General features: G+C 28.9%; 1 protein-coding gene across 1 annotated transcript in view; it reads left to right on the forward strand.

Moving 5' to 3' along the window:
- The window catches only part of LOC107447617 (tyrosine-protein phosphatase non-receptor type 13), a gene marked incomplete in the record, with an annotated part of 126,626 nt that overhangs the window by 30,295 nt on the left and 82,302 nt on the right, over nt 1-14,029 (forward strand). The window contains 5 exon segments of the mRNA XM_071186957.1: nt 1,327-1,377; nt 2,743-2,963; nt 3,047-3,138; nt 3,221-3,335; nt 7,686-7,852. Of these exon segments, the coding sequence (XP_071043058.1) occupies nt 1,327-1,377; nt 2,743-2,963; nt 3,047-3,138; nt 3,221-3,335; nt 7,686-7,852 (646 nt within the window).

The raw sequence follows: 14,029 nt of genomic DNA on the forward strand, positions 1-14,029 counted from the left end.
TATTAATATTATTTGGTTGGAAAAAGAGTTAATTAACTCATCATCAAAATTTTATTTATAATTGCTGTTATTTATGCTATAAAAGGCAAAATTCTTATCAAATAAAAAACAATTATCTAAATAGTTACTGATTGTCATGTAATTTTTCAAACTAAAATAGCAATTTTTGTATGTAAAGGAGTTACTATATATTTCTACTTCACTGTTATTGATATGTTTCAAAGGGCTCTAGTTAGATTAGACTATAATATTAACATAATGATTCGGTCCATTGTTAAAGTTTTTTTTCCCAATATAATTTAAAAAGTAATATTACTGATATATTTGCTATAAATCACATAACAGTATTTATTAAAAGAAATGAAATATTAATGTATATTCTCAGTAGTTTTAATTTGCTAAACCAGGTAGTTTTTCAAGTAATAATTGTCTCTTATGTGAACTGAGGAAAAATATAATTTCCAGCTTTATTTTTTCAATTGGTAATTTTTATTTTCACTAAATGTTAAGTATCAATGTAATCATTTATATAATAATAGATTAGTACACAATTGCATGTCAACACATTATTTATTACCTTAAACTGTCTGGATTTTATTATTAAAGGATTGCGCTTGCGTAAAATTTACTATCGTGGAAATTCAGCTTTTTTGCCTTTTGGCTAATCTCATCCCTGTATGTAGAGATGAGCAAAAGAATTTTAGATACCAGTTTATTAATATATTAATACATTACCTTTGCTATCACTAAAAAAAATCTTTTCTGATACTATGGAAATTCCATATCAGTTGGTCGTTATGTTTTACATTGTGCTTAGTCTCCTTATGTTAAAATTTCTTTATTAAAATTATTTATATTAAGTAATTTTGTAAATTAATTTTTACTAAAATTTCAATTTTACTATAAGTGAAATATTTAGTTTAAACTATTGCTCATTAGAAATGGTACAAAAAAAAGTCTTTACAATATCATTTATATTTGTATAAAAATTGTTATTACTGAGAATTCCTTAACCTAGGAAACCTCGGTTAAGGAAGGAAACCAGATTTTTTTAGAATCAAATTCAAATGAGTTTGATATTCATAAAAGCTGAAAAGTGAATGCTTATCTTTTTCAATAAAAGTCCTCTCTTCATATTTTGCTTCTAGTTTTAATTAAGATAATAAATGGATGCTGACATACTTGACCTTTAAAAATATCAATTTTTATTAAATTTCTTGTTCTATCTTCTATAAAAACTTGCTATTTAGATGAATTTTTTTTGCTATTTAGATGGAAATTTTAAAAAAAATTCAATATAATGAAAAATTTTTATATCTTTTTTAGGCTTATATGAAGTCTCCTGAGTATGGCAGTCATTTTTATAAAGTTTATCAGGTATTCATAGCTTTTTGATTTATTGTTTATAGAAAATGAATTTGATTTTTCATATTTATAAACTTCTTTCCAGCTATTATTCTTATATATTCCCATATATCATTAGTGCTTTATTTTTTTTTATATCATATGCTTTATTTTGCCTCAAAATATAAATTTATAATAAAAATATATGCTTAAGCTTACCTAATCAACATTCATGTTATTTTTAGCATTATAATCTGGTAAAACAAGTCTTAACTCAATGCTCTTGATCGAATTGTAAACTTTGGCCAGGCATTTAGATTGGTTTTAGATCACTCTATGTTTTAATTTTTTTTAATAGAAACTAAAGTATTTTCACTTATTTATATTATTTTTCTCTTCTTTAATTTGCTTGGTGTTAATTTAATTTTTCAGATACCATTACTAATTCATCTGTGGTATTTCTAACTGATTTCACTAATTTCAAAACCCTGAAATTTTAATCTAGTGTTTTGATAAATACTTACAAAGTGTAGTACGAATCTAGATCTTCTATCTTTTCAATGCCTCAAAGAAGAAGAAAAATTCTTTTTAAATTTCCATTGCTCCAAATGTTACTAAACATTACAAAAATAACATTAAAACAATGTCAAATGTTAAAAAACTTGACAACTTAATTTTTTTCTCTCAATTACTTTAATATAGTCTCAATTTTACAAAAAATAGAGAAAAAATATTTAAAATTAAAGTCATGAAACTCTGCTCAAAGAAATACTATTTGCTGTGTTTACTTTTAGAAAATATATTGAAAACAAACCAAATGCGTGAAAAGACATATAAGTTGTTTACCTTTTTTATTTCACACTTACTACAAATTTAGCTTGTGACTTCAAGTGTGAGTAAGTAACTCACATTTAACTGTGTTTTAGTTTCAAATTAACAACTTAAATTGTGGAACTTATCTGGTCGCTTATTTCATGTTATAGCCAGTAAAGTTTTAGAACCCTCAATTATTATCCGTATAAATAATTACATTATGTTGTGAAAATACCATGGGAGGTTCTCATGGTCTTCCTTTCCATGTAACGCAAATGCAGATTAGCTTCATCAAAAAGTCCTCCACGAAGGCAAATTTCTCTCAATACTCGATCCAGGAGCTCCCTTGTCTTCTGGATTGGGTTCAAAATTACAAGGCTGCGGAGTTGAACATTAGTAGTCGCAAACACATAAAACTGGGTCGGCTGTTCAACAACGGTTATTAAAAATAAAAAAAAATAAGGATTTTAAATATATACATTAAGGTCTTAAGGAAAGATCCTGTATAGTCATAACATGCCAGTCACCAAAATTGTTTTTCTTTTTTTTTTTTAATTAATTAATTTATTTTTTACATCTTTGTAGGATAAAAGAAATCTGTCATCAGCTGTTTGGCTAGGAATAAGACCAATTGGAATAGATGTGTATGACAACATATCTGGTAAAAGGACTGTCACACAAACTTACTCGTGGCAAAATATTAAACGAATATCATTTTCTAAGAAATATTTTTGCATTGCTCCAAGTAATGAAAATCATTTTGGTAAACATGTTATCTATAAGTTTTACACTGCAGAATTATCCAGGTAAGATTTAGTCACTTTGTTTATCATTTCTATTTGAATATGTTTTTGATTTTCATACTTAAAATTTTTATCTTTTGTTATAGGAGTCAGTATTTGTTTAGTATGTCAATGGCTCATCATAAATTTTTCTTGAAGTTAAGATCAGTTTCTAAAGCGTCTGAAATATTTTCAGAAGGTAAGTTTTTATTTTTATTTTAGTAATGGTTATGATTTATGTTATGAAATTTTTCACCACATTTTTATGTATTTATTTGTAGATTTAGAGGAAGATCATTTATGTGATTGTTCAAAAATTGAAACCGAAAAGGAAATGGTTTGTGATCTTTATGACTCTCATGAAAATTGTCTATTGAATGAGAAAACAGTAAACAGGTAGAGTTAATTTCTTTTTTCTGTTTTTCTTTTTTTGAAGATTTATTTTAAGCATTTTGTTTTGTAATACAGTCGAACCTCGATTTCACGAATTTTTCGATATCTCGAAGAAGAAAAAATTCCCTTCAGATTTCCTATACACTAAATGCTAAAAAAAACTTGATTTCACGAATTTTTTTTTTTCTTATCCCTCGATAACTTGAATTTTTTTCTCCATAAATAGTGTAGATTTTTTTTTCTGAAAATAAAAAAGTATTAAAAAAAAAAAAATAAAAAATTTTAAGAATAGAAAACCAATTCTCATAATGATAAACTTTTTAAAAAAAAATGGACATAAGGAAGTCAGTGGCATGGAATGATGTGTCTCTCTCTCTATGATAATGAATGGCTTCAAGAAGGCTGGATTCATTAAAGATCACGAAAGTAGTCAAATAATCAATATCGTTAATTCTGCTGAAAATTACACCGAAAATGATCGGGACAGATTGACTGGACTCATGACACTTGATGACTTGGAATTTTATAACTTTGTAAACGTAGATGATGCAGTAACAGTGTGTGGTCAGTAGCATGACAATGATATCATTGCTCAAACGTAAGCTTCTTGTGAACTATCAGAAGAAGAGGATGAGGAAATCGAAGATTTACCACCCAAAGCACTTTCCACCCAAGATTTACCACCCAAAGCACAAGCACTTTCTGCAGTGGACACTGTAAGGAGGTTTATTTGAGAGGCAGCCAAATATGTCAGAGGAGACATTTAAAGCTATAGTCCACTTAGAAAGTGCTGCAGACAAACTTTCTTACACATCTCTTAAGCAAACAACAATTGAATCTTTTTTTAAATGAAAGTGTAAAAAGTGTAAATAAGTTATGTAAAGAGCATTTTTCTTTATTCTACCATCGATAACATGCGATTTTCGATAATTCGAATTTTCGGTATCTCGAATTTTTTCTCCTCTCCCTTCAAGTTCGAGATATCGAGGTTTGACTGTATTTTAGTTGCAATTTAGTATCAAATATGCCAATAATTAAAGAGTAACTATTTTTTAAGCATCAAAGAATATACTCTTTTAAGCAAGTTTTATTAAATTTTTCATGATTAAATAAACATTTTGTGATCCAACCTGCTTTTAGTTTATTCTTGAAAACAAGTTGCGTTTATTGAAACATCAAAATTTATTATAAATTTTTTGGTTGGTCTAAATTTTGTAGTTAAAATAAAAATCCTTTTGATATTTTAAAATATTTTAATAAAAGTTCCTTTGAGTATCTTTTTGAAATTTTTTTTATTAAATATTGTTGATAAGTTATTAAGTCATATTTGGAAAACTCCAAAATGAAAATAGCTGATCCAAATTTATTATTTGAGTAAAATGTCAAAAGGAAAAAAAATTTTTAAAGTGTCCTGTGCTCTGAAGTTTGTGATTAAATATACTTTTTCTTTTATTAATAATTTGGTGTATGCTCATGATAGTGTGAAATTATTATAATAACTTTGATTTTGAAATGTATGCAGTTCTTATATCTGTTGAGGTAATCAGTGCATTAAAAGATTTAAAAATTATAATTTTACTTGTAGGGTACATTGCTGATATTTACTAATTAAAACTTCTTGTGCAGATAATGTCTGTATAGGGAGATACTGAGACAATAAAACCATTTGGTGCATAATTTTTATTAAACATATTTTTCACACTTTTTTTAATTGTTTTTGTATTAATTTAGGTCAAAAGTATAAGCGAAAATATAATTTTTAGCCGTTGGGGCTCAGGGGATAGCGCGTTCGCCTTCCAATGAGGTAAACCGGGTTCGAATCCCAGAAATGACTGGTAGATATAAGTTCCGCATTCGGCTTGCACCGACTGATGCTGACATAAATATCCTCAGTGGTAGACGGATCATGGGTTAGAGTCCGCTTGCTGTCAGGCTAACTGTTGGAGGTTTTTGTGGCTATCCTTACCATGTAATGCAAATGCGGATTAGTTCCATCAAAAAGTCCTCTACGAATGTAAATTTCTCCAAATACTTGATCCAGAAGTTCCCTTTTCTTTTGGATTAGGTACAAAGTTACAAGGCTACGGAGTTGAACATTGGTAGTTCTAAACCCAAAATTGGGTCGGCTGTCAACGATTATAAAATAAAATAAAATATGTAGCATTTTCATAATTTATGGTTATGAAATACCATTAAACTATGGTATCTTTTTCTATATTAAAGGCAATCACGGCTCACTTCCAAACAATAATTTTTCAAATTTGCACTTATTGGTAATTATTTAGATATAAAAGAAACAGTTCTTCATCTTGAAATTTGCACTTATTGGTAATTATGTAGGTATAAAAGAAACAGTTCTTCATCTTGAAAATTCATCAATTTACAAAATCAGTTATTGATAACGTTTTGAATATGAATGAAAAAAAATATTCACAAGCATCTTTTTTTGAATTTTACATTTTAGTAATTTAATAATCAGATTTTTTTTTAGTAATTATTAGATTGTTTTCTTTAATTAAAAATTCCAAAATATATTTTGCATCAGAAAAATATAAAAGGGACATCGGTGTCCCATTTGCCTTAAAGGGTTAAGGGACAATAATAATTGTCTCTTCTATTATCTTATTCCCTATTTGTGTTAAAATATGAATATCATGAAATAAAATTTTCAATTTTATTTAAAACAGTTAAGAATTTTTTTTTGAAGGAAAATTAACATTAAAGGTTTATAGAATATATTTTGCAAATTCAAGTTTGCTACTAAAACAAATGTTTAGTACATTGTCCTAAAGTATTTTATCTTTTAACGTGAATACATAAACATGCATTGAGATATTTAATTGTAATTAACTTTTTAACCACAATAATGATGCTGGGTGACATTTGCTGTTTATCACACAAAACTCTAAATACAAAGATTTTTAATTCAAGACTTTTATGTATTTATAAGTATTATATTTAAAACATATCTCGCTATTAAAAAAAAGTCATAAATTCTTCCACTGTGTTTGGTTGTTCAACTTTGCCTTACATTTCTTGAAGTTCAATAATAAGACACACATTTTATGTTTCTAACTATAAATTAATAAGTTTAAATTTTTTTAAAGTATATTTGATAATTTTTCAAATCAAAGTATCTATTTATTATGTTATAATTTTATAAAAAAGAAATTTTCTTTTTTCGATTAACTTGTAAGAAAATAAATTGTTGAATGAAATGCAATTACCATAGTTGGTGAGCTGAATGAATGCGGGATGGAGCCTCCTTCTGAAATTTAAAAAAGAAAAGAGAAAAAAATATTCATCACAAAAACTTAAAACAATTTCTTTAGTTGAATTGATATAACAAAACGCCCGGCAGCAGAGTGGTAGTGCTCTCATGCCACAGGTCCTAGGTTCTATCCTCGTGCCAGGCAAGGTTTACTCAGCCTTTCATCCCTTCAGTGGGTCGATATGAGTTGTGTAGTCTGAGTAGTGAGTAGTATGAGTTGCATGCGAGTATGAGTTTCATGTTGAGTAGTATGAGTTGCATGCGTAGTATGAGTACCAAGCATGCTTGGGGACTAAGCACTGGAGGTCCGCATTTGGCTGACCACCCAACTGGAACATCTGCTCCTGCACTCCAGAACCCAAGGTCAAAGAAACTGAGATGGGCTCAGTAGGTCTTGGTCTTCTATGGGCTGTCGCGTCACTGAGTTTAGTTTAGATATAAATAAACTGTGACAGCTCATAGACGTGATTTATTATATTCCATAGACATTATTTTGATATAAATTAAAAACTTTTTTTAACTATTTGCATGGGTAGTATGTTTATATTACTTAAAACACGGATGCCACAGGTCACGGAGAACAGGAAAAACTTTTAACTGTCAGGGAATTTTATTTTGACTCGATCCTAGAAAATTCAAATCCTGATAACAAAATCCTAGAAAATTCTTACATCATACTTAGGAAATAAGCAGTCTTAGAATTGTCAATAACAGTAATCAGTTATTAGCATTTGAGTTAAATAATTCTAACATCTATTACAATTATTTGTTATGAAAATTGCACATTTTAGTGAAACTTTTCCATGCTTCTATTCTCATCCAATGATTTTTTTTTTGCTCACAAAATCTAATATTATACATCACAAATAAAAGAAAAATCTGAGTTTTCTGATGTAAAATTGCCTTGTTTAAATTAAATATGGTCTGAATTTACTTCAAAATTTTCCTGAAATACCTGAAAAAGTCACAGACTTTTTTTGCTGAAATTAAGTGGGAACCATGTTAAATTTTTAATATTGCTAATTTTTCAATTATATTGTGTAATTTTAAGAAATGCTAATTTTCATTTCCTTCATTTACAGTTCCCCCAAACCTCTAAATGAATCCCAATTCAGAAATACTTTGCCACTGTTGAGTAGAGATCGATACTCTAAAGCTTCCCCAAAACGAGTTGTTCGTTCATCATCAGATCCATACCCTGGAAAAAGAAGAAAATCAGAATACTTTAGCATCGTTAGCTCAACCAAAGGTAAATTTTATTTATGCTTTTGTTTATAAATACTGTTTTTATTTACAGAAATGACGTGCTTGGTGAAGTTAAAGTTAAGGAAATTTATGACAACTTCAATAATTTCAAGTGCTAGTTTTAAAACTATGTGATGATTTCTGTTGCATGCTAAAGGCTTCATAGTGGGCCAAAGAAGAAATCAAGATCAAAATTTTTTTAAAACAAAAATCATACATTTTTTGGAACATTAGGCACATACCAGACTAATTTTTAAAAAAAGACAAAGTAAAAAATTTATAACTTGCTCTACTAAAGTATAATAAAGACAAGTTTTATATATTATTTTTATGCAAAATGTGCCATTTTTAGTTTCAAAATTACTTTGTTTTTCTTAAGAGAAAGTTTTTAACAGTTTTCAGTACAATTTTATTAATGAAGCAGTGAACAAAATTTTTTAATAGCTTGAAATATTAAAAAAAATTTCTAGTACCTTTGCATTAAATAATAATAAATAAAACTAAACTCAGTGGCGCAACAGCCCATAGAGGGCCAGGGCCAACTGTGCCCATCTCAGTTTTCTTGGGTTCTGGGGTGCAGATGTTCCGGTCAGGTGGTCAACCGAACGCGGAACCCCCAGTGTTTAGTTCCCAAGCATGTTTGGTACTCATTTATCGACCCACTGAAGGAATGAAAGGTTGAGTCAACCTTTGACCGGCCCGAGGATAATAATAAATAACCAGTATCAATTAGACAATATTTCTTTACATCTAAATTTGAAATTAAATTCAAGATTTTAATCAAATAATTTTGATGTAGATTGTAGGGTTTAAATAATCTTCAAATGAAAACACAGTAAATATGCTGCTTAACAATTTGGTTAGAAAATAATTTAATGGATCACCATTCAAGAATTCTATGATATAATTGTTGTATTGTTGATTGAAATCAACTGTTTTTAAAATCAGATGGAAGAAAATTGAAAACAGAAATCTTTTGATTTCTTAAAATAATCTTTGCGTTTCTATTCGTAGAAAATATGAAGTTGTGTAGATACACAAAAATCAGAAATATCAGGACAAAATTTAAAAACAAGTAAGGACAAAATATTTTTCCTCATGAATATCAGGAGAACTACGAACTCTGTGCAAGTTAAGACATATTGGAAGTTTTGGTTTGGATAAGTTTAACTGTATTACAATAGCGTATACAATATGATGCATATTGAAATTGAGATATTTTATTGTTTTTGTTTATTTTATTTATAATCATGAAAGGAATTCATAAATTTTAAAGCGATTGAAACTCGGTTGTCGCGGGGGGAGGGGAATCACTCATTTTCAAAAATTCTTGATTTCATAAACTGCCTGATTTTATAAACTAGCAAATCAACTCTTAGGGAAAAAAAACTTTTAAAGTTATACATTACAAATACAGTTATGAACTGACTTACAATATTTTTTTTAAATATCAAAATTTTTTTAAACTAAACAATGTTGTTCTTCCTAAATGTTTTTAGAAGGGTCCTTTGATCTCTATAAATACATCCTCCTTGCCCTTTTTGTAAATAAGTTGCCATACCTTAAAAACACTGCCTTTTTATTTTACTTTTTGAGGAAAAGTTTTTCTTAACTACCTGTTTTAATGAAAATGTTCACTTCTGTTTTAATTAGTTATTCATAATTATTTAACTTTAATTTTTAATTTCATTCCATCATTTTAGTAAGTCTTATGTTGCCTAATTATATAATTAAAGTTTGCATGATATTCAACCCACGAAATATTTACATCTTTTATTTGACACAGGGATTATAATAATGTATTTTTTAATGATTTTAAATTTTACAATTTTTTAAAATTTTTTTTTTAGTAAATACCTTTTATTTGAAAATCCTTTAAATGTTTATTTTCTCATAATATTCAGTTTAAAATATAGAAACAGCTTTCAAGTTGCTTATCAATTAATCCTTTTTTTTTAGTTCATTTTTTTGCAGAAAATTTATACTATTATTTTATATAATTTTATTATTTATTTTTTCAAATTTTTCAGTTATTTTGAAAATGAGTGAGAGTTACTGTGAACTATGCACCTAAAATAGTATAAGAGGGTAATTAAAGAATTGAGGATCAAATTCAGTTATTATATAATATTAGACATTTTTATAAATTGTAACAGTGACAAGTAAGTGTCCTTTTAAAACTTAAAATGCCCTTTTCTGCAAAGAGGCACCCTGCCCTTTTTTATTCCTAGGGAGAGCTCTGAATTAAGATGCTATTTCATTTAATAGAAACTGTTTTAATTTACATTTGATGTTTTGATTGAACCTGAGCTGCATTTTTTACATTGAAAATTCTTAACATTGTCGAATTATCTTTACCTGAGTTAGACTTTAAAGATTCAAATAGTTTAGAAGTTTATAAAAATATTTATAACTTCAATATTACTTTGAGTGTGAAGGATAAATTCGAATTTCAAGTTTATCTTTAACACCCCATTTAGGTATTTTGTTCGCCATCAAAATGTAAGTAAAAATGCATCCTCCTCAACATACATTGATGTAGATTGTATTACTTCATTTTTTTTTTTGTGTAAAATGTCTAACAGAATCGATGTTCTATAGTTATATGATGGTTTATCTAATTAAATTATGTTTTAACTGATAAAATTAATTAGTGAATGATGATCATTGTCATTGAAAGATGATGAGTATAATTTTCCTCAAAATATTATCAATTTTCATTTCAATTCCTTTTCTATCCTCTTCCCTGTTACATTCTTCTTTAACTCTGTCCTCTTAATTTTTCAAACAAGTGTGTACAATTTATTAACCCCATGTTCATGGGTGGCAAACTGGACTTTGCTATCTATGACTATCTATTACTACACATTATACATGGTAATGAGACAGTAGATATTTTGACTAAAGACTAATCCGTTGGACACACCTGATTCATTAACTTATTTGGAGCTGTTCTCAAAGGCTAGAAATGCTTTTTGGACCATCCTGCCTGTTCACCAATGGTACCAGGGAAGGTTCCCTGGGATGCTTTATCACTCAAGTTTTGTAGGCGGTACCCGGCGGACATCACCAGACTTGTCCGTAGACATTTGAGATCTCTGTCTTATTCTAGTAGAAAAAAAAGTTTTTTGTTTTCCCACCCTGTGTTAAGTGTGCTGACCATCAGACCACCCTTGAATATATATTAGATTGTCTGGGGCTTTCCAGACAAGATCTTTTCACAAACCCAATTATAGTATTAGACTTTCTTAGAGCAACAGATTTCACAGACCTGATTTAGCATTGTTAAACAACGGAGATATGCAATGACAACAACATTACTATACATATCTATGTGACTTACATTATCAGAGTTCTGTCTAGGGTTTTTTGAGAGGTACCTATTTTGGGAAAATTTAGACATAATTTGTGAAAAATAATGTTAAAAAATCAACACAAAAATAAGGTGAAATAAAAAAATATTTTCAAAAATATTTAAATATTTTTTGAAAATATGTTAAAAGTATTTTGTGAAACAACCGTTTTTCTATAAATTGAATTTGTGAAAGTACCGCTAAACGGCAGTAAATTTGCCCTGGACAGACCCCTGATTATCTATTTATTACTCCACTTCTTTCAATTAAGAGATTTCAAAGTATTCAGATAAGAGTGAGCATAACTTTTTTATTTTCATCTTTAAAACAGGTCTTTTAAAATTTGATTTTGGAAATCAGTGAGAATTTTATTAAACAGTGGTTTTAACATATTTTGGATTTTGTATTGATTTTGTTCTTTCAAATTTAGTTTGAAGTGCTGCCGGTGTACTTATTTTGTTCATATACGAAGAAAAAAAATTTAGTTACTGCATTTGCAGGGTCTTAAAACTAATCCTCTTTTGCTCAAAATGCAACTTGACTCTTAACCAATCCTGACCATACCTTAACAGGCTGAACGAGCCAGTTGCATTTCAATTTTGGTTCTTCATTGTTTCAAAGTACAGATTTGGTTTAATCAAGTGGGAACGAAAGCAACAACGATAAAAATTTATTAAAATTTTAAACTGTTAAATGATTGATAATGTTGGTTATGGAAAATATTTGGCTCTGTTTTATTTAGACTTGCCACAGCTTATCTAAATCTCAGGGCATGATTCCATTTTTTTTTAAATCAGCAGCAAAATTTGCTAAAGCTAAACAATAGGACTAGCAAAATCAGGGTTTATGCAAGCATTTTTTAAAGTGATATCACGAAGCATTTTGTTATTCAGAAAATTCAAATAATAATTGCTATGTGACTTATCGCAATAAAACGATCCCTGAAAGGTAAATATAATATGATGATATTTATGCTCGTATGAAAGTTTAAATATTCAAATGCGTTATTCCGAATAAGTGTGTAATAATAATATCGTATTTAAAGCATTTAGATTTTAGAAACGATGTGAAAAGTAAACCTGGCCGGAAGTAAATTAACTAATTCTAGTTACTCATGAAAAAGCGATTTGAAAATGACATTGATTTACTGCGGCATAGTCGCGAGTAAAGATTCACAAAAAGCGATTAGTCAAATTTGAAATTCATGATTGTTATAAATATCGTATGTTAAAAATATCGTTATTTGCAAAAGTATGTTAAGAAGACCATAAGAACGAAAAATAATTGCCAAGAAAATAGTAGGAAAATGACGTAGATAAGCGATAAAATTGTCGCGAATGAAGCACGTCAATGGGCGTTTGCTCAAATTCAAAATTCTTGCTTCGAAATATCGTATTAAAAGAATCAAAATTTAATAAACCGTGTTAAAACGGCCGAAGAAACGATAAATAACTCCCCCTTTCCCCCAAAAGAATAAGATCGTAAAACAAGGGGGATTTAAGAAGGAATCGTCGCGAAGTGAGTTCATCAAAAAGTTATTCCTCAGATTTGAAGTTCACGTGTCATAATAGCATTATATAAAAATCGCGGAATTCGTATGACCATGTAAAAATGCCGGAAAAAAACGATATATAGCTAATATAACTGCTGAGAAAACAATCAGGAAACGACGTGTGAACTAATGGAGAAATAGCCGTGAATCATACGCATCAAGAAGTGATTACTCAAATTCGAACTTCGAGAATCGCAATATTATCGTATTAAAAATATTGAATTTGAAAATTCTTATGGTGATCTCTGAAAAAACGATTAATAGCTATCGGGAAAAACTGATCGGAAAAGGATGAGGATTAACGATGGAATCGAGAGCGGCAAAAAGTGATAACTTTGCCTAACTTTGATAACTAAATTACTTGACATAATAACGTCTTATTAAAAATATCGGAATTTAAAAAATCACTTGAAAGAAATTATCAAAAATCCAGACCACTTGACGTTATTGTTTTATTATAGCCGTCATTGAACAGCTGACCCAGTTTTGAGTTAACGACTATCAATGTTCAACTCCGTAACCTTGTAATTTTGAACCCAATTCAGAAGACAAGGGCTCCTAGATCATGTATTTCGGAGTAATTTGCCTCCTTGGAGAACTTTTTGATGGAATCAACTGGCATTTGCGTGGAGAGGAAAACCTCCCACGGTTAGCTTGACAGCAAAGGGACTCTAAACCATGATCCGTCTACCACTGTGGTCGGTGTCAGCCGGGTGCGGAATTCGTATCTACCAGCCATGGCTGGGATTTGAACCTAGGACACATTTTCGGGAGTCGAGCGCTTTATCCCCTCTGAGCCGCCACCATACATAGTTCGATTTAAAAAACGCCTTGCTTCTTAATGCCTATTAGACGTTACTAGTAATTTTTGCTACTGCGCTTTTAAAAATAAAAAAAATTAGCAATTTACTACTTACTAGTCGATGTCATCGCGCCCTGTACTACTATGTGTGAAATTATTTTGACATTTATAGTAGACTTCACCAAATGCATCTTTAAAGACCATTAAGCTTGAAAACTAAACAATGATTTTGATAAAATCTGCATTAAAATTCTTTTGCGAAATTGCTGGTTGTCCTTATTGTTTCTAAACTGAAAAGTGTTTGAACTTTAAAAATATAAACAAAAGAATATGACAATCATATTGAAAAATTTAAATAAATAAAAAACTATTATTTTAAGTTTCGATTTTCATAATACTTAATACAATCGTATCATGTGCTTTGTGACTTTTATTTTTGATAAAAATCACAATAGATGGTATTGTGATTATGCA

This window comes from Parasteatoda tepidariorum, chromosome 10, assembly GCF_043381705.1.
Source record: "Parasteatoda tepidariorum isolate YZ-2023 chromosome 10, CAS_Ptep_4.0, whole genome shotgun sequence".
NCBI lineage: Eukaryota > Metazoa > Arthropoda > Arachnida > Araneae > Theridiidae > Parasteatoda > Parasteatoda tepidariorum.